Source organism: Taudactylus pleione, unplaced genomic scaffold (genome assembly GCF_031769625.1).
Source record: "Taudactylus pleione unplaced genomic scaffold, aTauple2 ptg000305l, whole genome shotgun sequence".
Taxonomy (NCBI): Eukaryota; Metazoa; Chordata; class Amphibia; order Anura; family Myobatrachidae; genus Taudactylus; species Taudactylus pleione.
In genome coordinates this window covers 3,597,702-3,613,440 of record NW_028284706.1, presented here as the reverse complement: position 1 = coordinate 3,613,440, position 15,739 = coordinate 3,597,702, and the positions used below count along the sequence as shown (strand labels likewise).

Sequence of the window (15,739 nt, the reverse complement as noted above, 5' to 3'; positions counted from 1 at the left end):
ATAAACTAAATCTCTGAGATTATTAAAGAGAAAAGAGATTTACTTATAATATTATCTTGAATTGTTTTTATTAAAATTCACCCTACATACAGTAGGTACAGTTTTCATGCTTATTATTGCTCATGATTTTTTGCCCTTACTTTAGTCTCCTCTGCTTGCCTGTATGTGCTTTTGTTGTCTCTTAGGGGCTGATGTTAATTATCGAGGTCCGTTTGGACCCCGATAATTAACATTGTAACTGGACGCGGATTCCGAACAATTTATCATTGCTCCGGCACAGTGACAGCTGATGTGAAAATCAGCTTCCCCGAGAGCGGCTTCACTGCTCCTTTTCGGAGCAGTGAATCTTTTCACTGCTCCTTTAGGGGCAGTGAAGGGAGTGCGCATGTGTGGTTTACAGGTTACGCATGGGTACAAGAGCCCGACGTCCGTCGAAGGGAGCCGAAATGACACCTCTTCGCGACCCGGGACGCCTTCCCATAGGGAAGGAGCGGGTACCGAGAGCATTCGCCATCTGAAGATGGCGAATGCTCCTGCACAAACTTTGAAAATATAATATTTTCGGAGCTTGATGAATTCTGCCCCCATACTAGTGTATGGGACAGCGGGCCATTCTGCGAGAGGAAGATAAGTAGGAGATATATGTGATAACTCCTGCTTTACCTTCGTGATGAATGACCCGATAACTTAATTTTTACAATTGCAATGATGAATAGGCCCCTTAATATAAATAGTTACAGATTTTCATACTTACTGTTACTTTTCTCCAATGCTTATGGAGGGTCAAAATCGATAAATGTTCCTCCACCCTCAGCCTCAGCAGCCAAAGTACTGGATAAAACGCCTCCTTAACCTAGTTGGTCCTATTCCTTTTCCCATACTCAGTTTATCAGCAACCAATCAAGGATGAGATGGTAATGGAAGGAGACTTAATGGAAAGAATGTAATCTGAAGTACAAAACTCCCCATTTAACCTTCTGCAGTAGAGTAACCCAGATAGTAGGATGCTCCATAACTGCACATGGTGGGCTGGAAGGAATACCTAAAACAAAATGGCTATCTTGGCCTTAATATGACAACAAGCAGATTCTGCAACTGAGACAACATATAACTTGGAAAGTAGCCTGGCTGATCCGGCAAACCTGGCAATCAGAGAGCTCCACCTAGAACTTTGAGCCTTCTTCCACCTCCCTGTTCCATCGATAAAGCATGTTGAGGTTGCGTATGACCCATGCACAGAGTGGGCGGCCACATAATGCACTGAAACAGTATGATCCTTTTGGGCTTGCATGGATTATATGACAAATAAGCCCTGTGCTGTATGCCTAAAGTGGCCTATTAAGTATGAATCTCTGCTTTGGGATGTAGTCTGCATCCCGGCACAAACAATGGCGGCGGTCAAAATGCCGAAATCCTGCCAGCAGTCAGAATCCCAGCACCAGGATCCCGACAGATACGGTCCCGACGGTAAATATTAGGGTTAGGTTTAGGAGTAGGTACTAGGGGGAGGGTTAGGGCTAGGCTGCGGGTGGGGAGGGTTAGGGTCAGGCTGAGGGGAGGGGGGGCCGTTAGTGTTAGGCTGTGGGAGGGGAGGGCTAGGGTTAGGCTGAGGAAAAGGTGGGTTAGGGGAAGGGTCAGGATACTTACTTGCATGCATCGGGCTTTCCACTGTCGAGATTATGCTGCCAGGATTCTGACTGTCGGGATTGGGTAACCACAGAGCTGGATTTAGACCTCATGGGGCCCTAGGCAAGATACCAATTTGGGGCCCCCCTCCCTCAAACAATCCATAGCACTTCATTTGCGTTCCTGATTCATGCAAAGCATCCCTACCCTAATGCTGACCCTAACTCAAACCTGACCCTAACCATAACCTCTAACCCTAATACCCTAACCGCTAAACCCTACAACAACCCTAATACCCCAACTCAAACACCTAACCTGACCCTAATACCCTAACCCAAACTGATGCACCAACCCTAATACCTTATCCCTAATGCCATAACCCAAACTAAACCTAATACCATAAGGTTTTACTCCTCATTATCCATTGAATACATCACATAAGCATGAGTAGTGCTAAGGATTAGAAGGTAGCTGCGAGGTGGCATCTGCAGTGGGGGTTGTGGTGTGGCCATGCCCAGTATTGCGTGTGACTGTGCTCAGCTGAGTACAATGATGGGGATGAGTCATCACCATTACACCCCCTTTTATTTTAAGTACACTATAGGATTTATTTTTGTAATGGTATGTGGGAGTGGACAGGACTGTATTATAGTATAGTATATTATAAGTACCTAACATGAAATACCATCATCCTGGATTGATGTACTAATAATACTAATAATATCATGATCATCATAATGTATATTACTATATGCTTGTAATATAAGGCAGTCCTGTCCACTACCATACCCCATCTACCATAAAAAATAAATCCTACATAAGTCAATCTATATCAGAGTAGTTGAGAATAGCACAGTACTTTACCTTACCTGCCTGGCTACTGTGATTCCCTGAGATCTGGAACCTCGGTTACTGTCTCACTCAGCCAGACTCTGCCTTGGACTGTCCCTCTGCTCCTCGCTGGGTGCCACCGATGCATGCTGCTGGTGGCAAGCTGCAAGCCTGGCAGCCAGTGGCAGAGGCTGCTGTGCTGGGGGTGGGCTGGAACTGGATGGGGCTGGTCGGAGGGCCCGGTAACCCTCCTCCTCCCTCTTATGCACAGTCACTCTGTGACAATGCAGACAGCAGCGCCACAGCGGGATTCTATAAGCGGGTCCTCGTGACATCATGATGTCATGCGGTACTCGTACAGTGCTCCTCTGGGATCATTTTGACAAGCCAGATTTCTTGGGGAAATGGGGTCCGTCTAGGGCCCCGCGAGTCAAAAGGGGCCCATCCACGGGCCCCTTGGGACTCGCGGGGCCCTAGGCGAGCACCTAAGTTGCCTTGTGGGAAATCCGGGCCTGCGTAAACACATACTTTCCGACAATCAGCTCACTCCTTCCAGGAGGGAGCTGATTGTCGGCTAACAGCAAGGGGCATGTCCGGACAGCTGTAACACGTTGTTTTGGCACTGTGAAGCAGGGGGCGGGACCACGATCACACGATTCAGCGCGAATCACGTTACCGGCCCCCCCACTGCGGGGATTTCTAGTGTAATCTGGGGGGAGGTCGGGGGGGGGGGTTGGGGAATGTCGGGAGGCTTGCCTGCCTTTCTGGGGGGCCGGGAGCGGCACCCGATATTCAGGAGGCTCCTGGCCAAATCGGGAGGGTAGGCAAGCCTGCGTAACCAAACCACTGCTTCTGGGCCAGTGATTCTTACTTGCCCCCAGGCTAAAATTTGCCAGCTAATCCCAGCTCCAGAAAGACTTACCTATCTTTGTCTTTTTGTACTATCATGTATACGACCTGTTGTATGTTTGTATAAAATAGTGTGTAGATTGTACGGGAACTTCACAGCCAGCCAGCAGGTATTTCCTCAGTAATTAACAACAGCTCATGAATTATAGGGAGATACACAATTTTTAAAGATTTGTCCCTGGAAGTGTTTTTCATCAATGACTAAGGGTTCTATACTAATGTTCCTGAAAAGTGAAAATCTGCACAAAAAAACACAGCAGCCAATAAGCAGTAAGCTGTTTTCAGATAAATGCAGATTATACAATGTAAGGGAATATATAATAAGGGAATGGGTAAAAAATACGGTTCAACAGGAAAAGCCGGACAGGACAAAATGCCGACTTGCGATGTTAAGTACCCTAAGCCTCCCCTCTCCCCCCCTAACCCTCCTTTAGTGGTGCCTAACCCTAAAATGCCCGGGGTGGTGCCTATCCCTATGCCACCCCCGGTGGTGCCTAAACCCAACCCCCCCTTCCCGCACCCTAAACCTAACCCTCCCAGGTGTATGCAGTCGGGAAGCCGGCAGGCGTAATCCCGATGGCCACCTTCCCGACTGCTTTATCCCGGCGAGGGTTAAATGACAGGCGTCTACATTTATATGCCTGTCATTTTATCGACGCCGGGAGACCGGCGCCCGGCATCCCGATAGAAGTGATGCTGGGCGCCGAGCGCGGACAGACGCGCGGGGGGGAGGGCTAGGTTTAGGGCTCCCGAGGGGGACTTAGGTTAGGGTTAGGCTAGGGGGAGGGAGGGTTAGGGTTAGGCACCTCCCGGGGGGATTTAGGATTAGGCACCCCCCCGGGGAACTTAGGTTAAGGCGGTGGGGAACGGGAGGTTAGGTTTAGGCACTTAGAGGGGGGATTAGGATTAGGCACTGGGGTGAAGGTTAGGGTTAGGTACCCCTAAGGAGGGTTAGGGGGGGAGGTTAGTTTAGTAAATACTTACCTGGGGTCGATCGGGATTTTCACTCATGTCAGGCAGACGCTGTCTGGATTCTAACCGCCGGATGCAATTAAATCATACCGATTCCCTCCCGGGGGTACCTAACCCTAACTTCTCCCCTCCCCCCTTACCCTAGCCTAACACTAACCCTCCCCGTGGGAGTACCTAACCCTAAGTCCCCCTGGGAGTCCCTAAACCCAATACCCCCCCGCAATTAAGTGCCGGACTTACCTCGTTCGGACAGGCATCTGACTGTCTTCCAGTGTCCGGATTAAGATAGGCGCCGGGCTCGAGGCGTGGCCTGGACGGCTCTGTGGGTAGATGTGCCTTACCTCAGCTACGTTGACCCACAGCTCCAGGCGGTAAATTAGGGGAGCTTCCTCCCCCTGTTTTCACCCCTGGGGTGCTTGCCTCCCTCTCAAACACCTCGCTCGTACTCCCCGTGTGGCTGCTCTGGCGGAGGACGGCTCGCTTGGGAGACCCTGAGACCTCAGGCCTACTCTCCTCCGATAGCCGCGGGCTGGAGTGTGGGACCTCCATCGCTGCGTTGCACGGAGGTGCCCGCACGATCGCCGGTCCCCACCTAAACTGCAAGGCTGCTGGTCGTCACCTTCCCAGCACCTACTTGCAGCGAGATCCCGCCGCTAATGCAGGGGACAGCTCCGGGTGCCTGGGGATCATGTTTTTGCGCCGTTCCCATCTGGCCGCCATCTTCGATGGGAGACAGAGATCCCTGCACACTGGGATCCAGTACAGTGCTGCAGAAACACGGAGGCTCAACATAAAGGTGCCCTGTCCCTCACAGATTGCCATCAGAGGCCTTGGGATCTTTTCTTTTAACCCCTGGTGAGAGCTCCAGCCCTAGCCCTGTACAGCTAAAACCATTATTGTGCAACAGCTCTTTCCCTGCACAAAGGCTGCTCCCTCTCATACAGTACATGAGCTATATATGTTTTTTTGTCTCTGGAGCATTGATAATTAATCTACTACAGTTCATACTCTTTATTTATCTAGAGCTTATGACCACCTGAGGAAGATTCCTTCTCTATACTATGATACTATAGTGTCAGTTCTGCAGGAACCTGTCTTTGGAGCTATAACGCTCTCCAACAGCATGCTTGCCTTTTAGGGATGAAGACACCCTCACCCATGCAGTAATCTTACAAGACTGTTTATCACATCACTACCAGGTGCCAAATATCTCCTGTCCCTTTCTTTAACGTTTTCTATTAGTAGATCCGGAATTATAATGCCGCCTAAACGTGGAGGGAAAATACAGCGATTACCATCTCCTGTACAATTCCCTAACTCATCCTCGAATAAACAGAAATCATCTATTTCTGCATCGCTGAATTCCGCCCAGACGCCTGTTGCTTTACTCTCTAAGGGACTCACGTCACCGGCTGACTTAAGACTGGACTTAGATACCTCAGCTCCTCTAACTACTCAATCGATGTTTGCAGCATTTTGCACAGATATCCTCGCTGAAGTAGAATCCTCAGAGCAATCGCTCAGAACAGAGCTTATGAGCCTGGGTGGCCGTACGCATCACTTGGAGGGAAAGATGGGCGAACTAGTTTCCTCCATAATGACCTGCTTACTGCTCATGCTGAGCTGCAAACTGAAGTATCAAACATCCGCGATAAAATGGCTGATCTAGAGGGCAGATCGAGACGAAACAATGTCAAAATACACGGCATCCCTGATTCAGTCGCTCCTGCAGAGTTACAAGAATATGTGACCAAATTATTCCAAAAACTCTTACCATCGGCTTCTGTACAAGACTTACTTATAGACAGAGTTCATCGTCTGCCTAATCCAAGAGTGAGTACCAATAATTTCCCTAGAGACACGCTGATGAGAATCCACTTCTTCCATATTAAAGAACAGATTCCGAAAGCTGCCAGACAAGGAGAAGCAGCTGACACCCTGGGAGGTCTACAGATATTTCCGGATCTATCGGCCCACACATTGGCCAAGAGACGTTTGTTTCATACTATCACGGCAGCACTTCGAGATTACGAGATTCCTTACCGTTGGGGATTCTCGGTTAAGCTGCTAGTTCATTACGAATCCTATTCGTATGTTATTTCTTCAGTGGAGGCTGGTGTTAAACTGCTGGCAGAATGGGATATACCTATAACCACAGGAAGTGTTGATAGATTTTAGTACCTTTTTAGGTCTGTTGCATTTCTCCTAATATTTGCATTATGTAAGTTTAATATTTCATCTATTGGTTATCTATACTGCCTAATAGAAATGTTCAGGTGAATTTTATATTATAATTACTGTTTATATTTTATATTTTTATTTTTTGATGCTGGTGTAATTGTTTTTTTGCTTACATGATTATATGAGGCTCCCAGTGTCATAGTTCACTAGTCGGCAGGGATGATTCTCAATCCCAAGAAATATTTTTTTCTAAACTATATGATTATTTAAATTTTAAGATGTAGTGATTATTGTAAGGTTATATAAGCTGGGATTCCTGAGTTATGTATAATTGATATTCTGCTCACATCCCAGCTCTGTTAATTTATTTCTATAGTATCTAAGCAGCTGCATGGGTGGGTGGCTTTCATGCTGGGCCACTTTCCCCGATGTTTTTTGTTTTGCCGCCATTTTTTCCTTGCAGCAAACATTCTAGCCCCGATTTTTGGGCTAATTCAGTTCATTCCCTTTTAATGTATGTTCTCCTTAGTGTTTTTTTGTTGTTTTTTTTTTTTGTTCTTTCCCGGTTGGTCAATCTCTAGGAATCTAGATATGCTACTATATATGTTCTATGTAAAAGTGTGGCCCTCTCTAACTACAAATGGTTAAATGTCAGTCACTAAATACTCATGGGCTCAATTCTCCTAACAAGAGGCATTTGGCACTGGCTACTTTTCATAGAGAAAAGGCGAAGGTGGTGGCTCTACAGGAGACACATTTCTCTTCACTGGCACCTACGGTGATCGGTGATGCTAGATACCCAGTAACCTATTATGCTAATGGTCCCTTTAAGCGCAATGGAGTAGCTATTTTATTTTATTGCTCGTTACGATTTGAACTATGCTGCAAGATCGCAGACAGAAATGGCAGATATTTGATATTAGTTGGGAAACTAGATGATAGAGAAATGACTTAGATTCCATTTATGCCCCTAACACGAGACAAATTCCTTTTCTAAAAAAGATGTTAGAGGCCCTTTGAAAAGCTCAAAGGGGTAGTTTAGTGATCATGGGTGATTTCAATCTAGTACCAGATATTAAAATGGTCAAGTCCAATGCAGTGGGCACCTCCAGATCTGGCCCAGACACATCCTCTTCGTTGCGCAATCTATTGAAGGAGTTTGATCTATACGCAAATTTATTCCCCAAGGGTTAGAGATTTTACATATTTCTCGCATGTACATAATTCCTATTCTCGGATAGATCTCAGCTTCCCCCTAGACAATGGAGATTTCCTGAGTATCTGTTGCACTCACCTGAAGCAACCACTGCTCTACTGGATTCCTTGTCAACTTATAAGTCTACTAATTCCCCAGAAGACACGTCAATAACCATGTATTGGTGTGCTCTAAAGGCAGTCCTAAGGGGAGTGGCCATTCAGACAGGTTCTAGACTACGTAAAAAATACCTACAACAACAGACTGACCTGGAAACCTGCCTGGCGCAGGTAGAATCTTTAAATCGTGCTCTTCCATCTCGTCTTCTTAAAAGAGAGTTGGTATCCATTAGAAATAAACTCCAAAAATTGTTCATGGAATGTATGAAAGGCACCCTGTCTAAACTACAACAGAAATTTTATACCCTAGGTAACAAAGCGGGCAAATTTTTAGCGCGTAAATTATGTCTATGCCAAACAAGAAATAGAATAAAAGCCATCAATACGCCAGACAGACAGAGATTGCTCAATCCCTCTCCCATCGCAGGCGCATTTGCAAAATATTACGAAAAATTATATAATTTACATAACGATCCTAATACTCCCCAACCCACACATAACCTTATCTCCTCTTTTTTGGAAAAATTACATTTACCTATATTGACGAATGACGAGTTGGAGTTTCTTAATGCCCCTTGGTTGGAGAGAGAGATTGTGGATGTCATTAAGGCCCTCCCTTTAGGTAAAGCACCTGGCCCAGATGGATTTTCCAACTCTTTTTATAAACATTTCTCACTTGAGGTTGCCCCGGTTCTTACTACTCTCTTTAATTCAGCTACTGAACAAGGGTCTCTTACTGAGATGTTAGAAGCACAGGGCCTGATTCAGAGCCGGACGCTCTGACCAGAGCGCTCGCTCTTAATCAGGGCCCTCCTCCCTCAACTTGGAGCGGCCTCATGGACGCTTGCATAGCTGTGGGTTACCACCCACAGCTATAGCGAGCGTCCATGATGATGGTCGCGATGGTCAAGACCATCGCGACCATCGGGCTTGCGACGAGACCCTGCGGTACGGTCTCGGTGACCGCAAGCCCTGGAGTGATTTTGGCTCTATCAGAGCCAAAACCACTCCCACTGACATCACGACCGATGTCAGTGGGGCCGGACTCAGACGGTAGGCGTTCCCATGGGAACGCCTCCGTCTGGCAGCCACGCCCCCGGCACGCCCACCAAAGGGGGCGTGCTGTCACTCACCATCGACAGCACTCCCCCTTTGGTGCGAGACCCATAACGACGGCTTGGCCGTCGTTATTCGCGTCTCGCGCATGCGCACGACGGAGCTCCCTCCATCGTGCGCATGCGCAATTTGGCACCGACTTGCTTGCGGGTGTCCTGCGCTCGCGAGCGGGTCTGAATGACCCCCACTATCCCTAAGCCTGGGAAAGACCCCTCTCTGTCAGAATTACAGACCAATTGCCCTCCTTAATTCTGATGTAAAGATTTTTTCTAAACTAATTACCAGTCGCCTCTCCCCATTGATTCCTCAGCTCATACATCCAGACCAGGTGGTTTTGTTAGAGGACGTCAAGCATCGGACAATACCCGCAGGGTTTTTGATTTGGCTGAAATGCTAGTTAAAAGGAAAAGGGAAGCCCTTTTGATTTCATTAGACGCCAAAAAGGCGTTTGATCGCCTACATTGGGAAATTCTTAAATCTACCTTAATGAATTTTGGATTTCAGGGAGCAATACTCTCTTCTATATCAGCTCTATATAGTAACCCCACTGTCAAAGTATTGCGCAATGGTTTCTTATCCTTTCCGTTTACTATCTCCAACGGTACAAGACAGGTTTGCCCCCTTTCGCCATTAATGTATGTGCTAGCCATCGAGCCTTTTGCCACTTCTATCCGAGAAATGTCATGTTTCCCAGGAATTAATGTAGCTTCCATGTCACACAAACTATGTTTATTTGCTGACAATGTTTTATTACTTGTTACCAGCCTGGAGACTTCTTTGCCTGTCTTACATGAGGTTATGGATAGATACAGCAATGCATCTTTCTACAAATGAAATACCACCAAGACAGAGGCATTACCCTTCCATCTATCTCAGAAGACACTTACATATCTTCAAAATATGTATAAATATCAATGGAAGAAAGAATCCCTTTTATACCTTGGTATCCATATTCCAAATAATGTCTCTAAATTTTCCGAGATTAATTTTTCTCCCATTATAATACAAATGGCTAATCTTTTAAAGAGATAGATTAGCTTTGAAGTCTCCTGGCTGGGTAGATTGGCAGCGTTGAAGATGATGGTTCTACCCAAGTTAATGTATCTGTTCCGCACAATACCTTACTTGGTACAACAACGCTACATAGCTCAAATACATAGACTTATTCTACAATATATTTGGAAAGGTATAACTCCACAAATAGCTTACAGTTGTTTACCGCGTCACAGACACCAAGGCGGCCTAGATATCCCGGATCTCTTAGCCTATCATCACGCATGCTTAGTAGTCCAGATTAGTACAGATTAGCGACTGGGCGCTACCTGAAAACTCGAAACCTTGGGTTGATCTGAAGAGAGCTTTGTTTCCTCAGTTCCCCTTAAAAGAAATGATTTGGACTCCTAGACAATTTCGTCCTTCTTCGACAGACTCCCCTAGAGCATTATTAGATTAGATGGTTGCTATAGCTTTATATTGCTGGGGCATTGGATGAAGTTCACTTGTTTATAAAGCATAAAACCAGGGGTTAAGGTGGGGCGGAACTGTGTTCCGTCAGTTCCATTTGGAGGCGGAACCAGTTTCGCCTACTGCAGCCCACCTTACCCAGCCAGTCACCCCGCGCCACAGGAAGGCTCCATTTGCTGAGATTTTGTTACCTGTGGGCACCTGGCTTGGCTTACGGTTGCTGCATTGGGCTCTATAGGAGAGATGTCACAACATCATGATGTCTCTCCCATAGTTCCGAGGACCGACTGGACCGGACAGCAGCGGACGCAGGAGCGGAGCTTAAAGTAAGTATTGTGTTTGTATTTGTATTTTTTATTGTATTTTTTTTGTGTAAGGGGCACTACTACAGGGGGCACTACTAATAGGGGCATTACTATTGATGGAATTACTACAGAAGGCATAACTACTGGGGGCATTACTAATGGGGGCATTATTACTGGGGACACTACTAGAGGGGACATTAGTACAGGGGGCATTACTACTGAGGGCACTACTACAGGGCGCACTACTACTGGGGGCACTACTACTGGGGACACTACTACAAGGGGCAATACTACTGGGGGCAATACTACTGGGGACACTACTACAAAGGGCACTACTACAGGGGGCAATACTACTGGGGGCAATACTACTGGGAGCACTACTACTGGGGGCACTGCATAAGGGGCACCACATCAGAGGGCATTGCATAAGGGGCACTACTGCTGTGGGCATTATGTGTAAGGGGCACTACTACTGTGGGAATTGTATAAGGGGCACTACTACTGTGGGCATAATGCATATTGGCATTATGTGTATTAACTACTACTGTGGGCATTGTGTATAAGGGGCACTAATGTGGGCATTGTGTAAAAGGGGCACTAATGTGGGCATTGTGTAAAAGAGGCACTATTGTGTGTCATAACATGAATAAGGGACAGTACTATGTGGTGTAATGTGAATCAGGGGCACTATGTGCGATGTAATGTGAATAAGATTGTGCTACTGTGTGGCGTAATTTGTGTGACCATGCCCCTTTCTTTCGAGACCACGCTCCATTTTGCCATCCCTTTATTGAAAAAGAGCCAAGGACGGGGAGGGGGGAATTCCACCACGTCTCTAGGTCCACTTTCGGCACTGCATAAACAATACTGAATTTGATGTTATTTCTTTGCATTAAGCAAATTACAAATCACATGACCCCATCTGCACAGCATAAGAAGTCATGTACCATTACTACACATTTAAGGTCAAGGGAGGAGGTACAACGCGAAAACTGCACCATGTGGTCTCCCTCCTTCTTCCACAGGAAAGAGCTGTGTAATTCCTGCTTACTTCAATAAATCAAAGGAAGCATTTTTGGCATGTCTATATGTTGTCTATATTTGTGTTCTGCTTACATATGTGAAACAGACATTCTATATAATGAGGCTCATAAAATCAATACATTTAAAAAGTTGATGAATAGAAACCTCCGTGAAGGATTGTGGTTTGCCTCTTCCAGCGTTACAGCTAACTTACAATAGCTCCTGGAAAATGTGGTTAAACAGAAGTCTCATTCAATGTCAGATTTGTTTTGTTATACCTTGTAACACTTGTTTATCTTACATTAAAATGCCTGCTGATTTGTTATTACAGGTTGGTGTCTTCTTAATTGGTTAAATGAGATTAAGGTTAGTCGGCCCTTTTGATGATTAGTGGTATATACATTATGTGGCGCTTGAGGTGAATCAGATTGTCATTACTGTTTTAAAAGGAGGGGAATAGGCAAGACCCACAACTTTAATGTAAGATCTGTAGGTTCCGTGCAGAATTCCTCAGCGATATTAGCCATTATTATTACATCTTTCGCGTGCATGGGGCCATTATTGACATCACTCTTCACATTAAGTGAATCTTGCTTGCTCGCTGTTATTACAGTCTTATTATTCACCCAGGTACTTAGTTAATTTAAGATACAAAATATAGAGTCTATATAAATTAAATATACATAAATGACTATAATTAAATAATAATTACTGTAATGTAAGCCTGAGGCTTGGTGATGTGTATCATACAGCCACGTGCGAATGTAATCCGGTAGTAAATGTTATATTGGTGACCCAAATATCATTGAACAACAGCAGAAAACACAGACGACAGGACTCATCAGCTAAGACTGGTTTCTGCTAAGTCAGGAATTACAGTATATGGGCTGGGAAGCGTGTCGTAGCTCAGAAGGCTGGAATCTGCCATGACTCACTGCCACAGTATGATAATTACATTGTATTAGGAAGTGTCAGGATAAAATAATCTCTTCATAGGGATTTTTGGTGACACATTGCTTATACCGGCTGCCACATAGCTGACCTTTGTATCTCTTGAAGCTCTCCTCAGAACAGAATCTTCCGAATTGAGATGCCTGAGCCGAGGCAGACTCTGCGCTCCATCTTGTGCTTCATTCCTTTATAACACAATAGAATACATAAAAATTAGAACATTGTCTCAACACGCATATCTGTATCATCAAATTCCATATCCAGGGCCTGATCTATCTTGGTGATTACTTTGCAAAAGGTTCTTTCAACTGATGATAACAGAATGAGGCACAGATTAATTAGCATTCTTCCAGTTTGATGTCTTATTTACAAGCTAGGTGTGGATTTTAGAAGGAAATAACTGATACATTTCTAATGAATATAACATCTTCGGAATTCATCTATCGCTAATATTAACCTGGTCATAAGAACATATCGGCTATACCATTAATCATTATATCTGTCTATCCAACCACTTGCCATAACTACACACACCTCTCCTATGCTAGAACAGATAAGTCCTACAAATCAGATTTATGAATCCACTGGACTTAGTATAACTAATATAATAGTATCTTCAGATGGGATGTTGTGGACATATCTTGTTTTTGACTTCCAATAAAAGTACTTTTTACAGGAGAAAATATAGCCTTTAATCAGCATATTTAAATATTTATATAACAAAGGTCATATGTTTCTATACTGATTGACAACTTTACTCCCCATTCTTTAAATTCATATATTAAATAAATATTAGACTCACTGGGACTCATTTATAAAGTAATTGGATATACTGTATGTTCAACTGAAAAGCACAAAATACTTTATTTTGTACTGTGCATGTGGAATAAGATGCATATGTCTCAGTTTGCATCTCCATAGTTGACTCAAGGGAAGGACTGGGGCTGTGATACGGTCCCCGGCATCCCTCTTTTCAGCAGTGCCGTGCACAGGGGAGGCAGAGCCTCCCCTGTCATACTCCCTACACTAGCAAACTCCCTGTCATGCTCCAGAGTTTTGATATAAAAATAGTGTGTTTATACATGTGCCTCCCCAGCCATTGACCTCACCGCACGTCACTGCTTTACAGTGCACATGCTTGAACAAGTGGTGTGGCCATGCTCACAGGGATGTTGTCATGACTCAAGGAGTGTGACCACGACTCACAGGGTGTGTCCCAAGTCATGAGAGCGTGGGCTTGTGGCACGGCCCCGTTTCTCTGAATGTCAGTCCAGCAGAGAGCTGGAAGGTGGAGCTGCTTGGCCAGGCTTTCATTTGACAAAAGTGCAGATGTCCAGTCTGGCCCGGGGTCATACATCCCAACTGTTCCACTTTCAACAGGACAGTCGAATTTTTCAATGACTGTCCCGCCAGTGGCATCACTTACCTGAATTGGACCCGGTGCGGTGGTCGGTCCGGGATCCATGTTCTCGTGCACCAGAGGCGCGAGAACATGAAGGGGGTGTGGCTTTATAATGCAAAGCCATGCCCACTCATGTTTGACACTCTTGCATCACGCCCCCCATCCTCAGCACTCACAGGGCAGAGGAGAGGCTAGAGGCTGCCCAGTAGTTGCTGTGCTGCTCCACTGAGTAAGCCCGGCTCAGTGCAGCAGCAGCTGCTGGACAGCCAACAGCCTCTCCCCGCCTCTCACTGAGTGTGGCTGCTCGGTGACACCATCCGAGGGGGTGACACCAAAATAGTAGAGGACCCTTGTGATACCCGTGGGTCCCGACATCCCACCCATGGGCCGCAGTGTCCCAGAGGTGTGAAACATTGGGGGAGCGTAGTAGCGTGAGAAAAGATACTGAGCGCATATGTACAGCACCTGTTCAATATACGGGGAAGTCTGGGGCCAGCCCAGCATCTCCGGGAGTGCTGGGTACGCCCCCAGAGTGATGAAACAGAGAAGTGCCCCCTTCCTCATGAGGTCATGCCCTCTTTTCAGACATTAGGCCACAATTTTCAATTTATAAATGTTGGGAGGTTTGCTGGTTGTCTACTCTCACAAAATGTCCAAGAGACTCATAAATTTCGTAAAAGTTTCTCAGACTCCAGATAAAGTAGACCAGATTCTTGGGTCCAATCACGGGGCTTAATGAGGTAATTCACTGTGGATTGTATCATCGTGGTTACACTGTCTGATGCTCCCCACACCAGGGAAACCAGCTTTAGTTCTCATAGCCTAGCATGGTTGTCTCACTGCCATTGTACCATCCAGCCTTAGGCTTATCAGCATGGGGCTGTATTCCCTAAAAGGAATTGCCCCATAAGAAAAAAAAAAAAAAAAAGAGAGATGCTCCCAGCACAAAAGTAACAACTCCATGCCTCTCAGATGGTGGGTGTAGGTTAATATTAAAAAATAAATTATAAAATCATGTGCCGACTGTCAGTCTCATGTGTTTCTGAACATGTTACTGCAACCATCTTAGTGCTGTATATGAGTGACATGGTAGGAGACAGAAGTTTCCTGCTTAGTTCTATGTTAGTTCCTCTGTTCCAGTTTCTACATCTGACTCAGGACCTGATTCAGACCCGCTCGCTAGGAAGCGTTCGCTCGTAGCCGATGTTTCGCATTATATGCATGCGTATGCATAGCAGTGCACGTGCGTGAACTAGTCTGAGCAATCGGGAAGCGTACACTCGCCGAGCATAGACAGCCCAGCAGAGTGAGTGACAGGAGAGGCCGTTTGTGGGTGGTAACAGGGGCAGGCCACTAGAAAAGGGAGACAGTATCATCAAGACACTATTCATGTCGTACTTCTGGCACTCTAGCCAATATTCTCCTAAAAAACTGCATTATATTTGTTTATATATAATTTCTAGGGGTGAGCGGGTTCGGATTTCTGAAATCCGAACCCCCCCGAGCCCCCCCGATCCGAGTCCGATCCGAGTCAGGCTCGACTTTTCCCGCCTGACTCGGATCTGAAATCGAGGCAAAACGTCATCATCCCGCCTTCCGAGTCTCGCGGGTTTTGGATCCTATATAAGGTACCCGCGTCGGCGCC

General features: G+C 45.8%; 1 protein-coding gene across 1 annotated transcript in view; it reads right to left on the bottom strand.

Annotated features, from left to right (window-relative positions):
- The window catches only part of CRYBG2 (crystallin beta-gamma domain containing 2), a 250,499-nt gene that overhangs the window by 70,717 nt on the left and 164,043 nt on the right, over nt 1-15,739 (bottom strand). Inside the window, exon 2 of the mRNA XM_088442079.1 lies at nt 12,784-12,877. Within this exon, the coding sequence (XP_088298205.1) occupies nt 12,784-12,877 (94 nt within the window). The remainder of the gene's footprint in view (nt 1-12,783; nt 12,878-15,739) is intronic.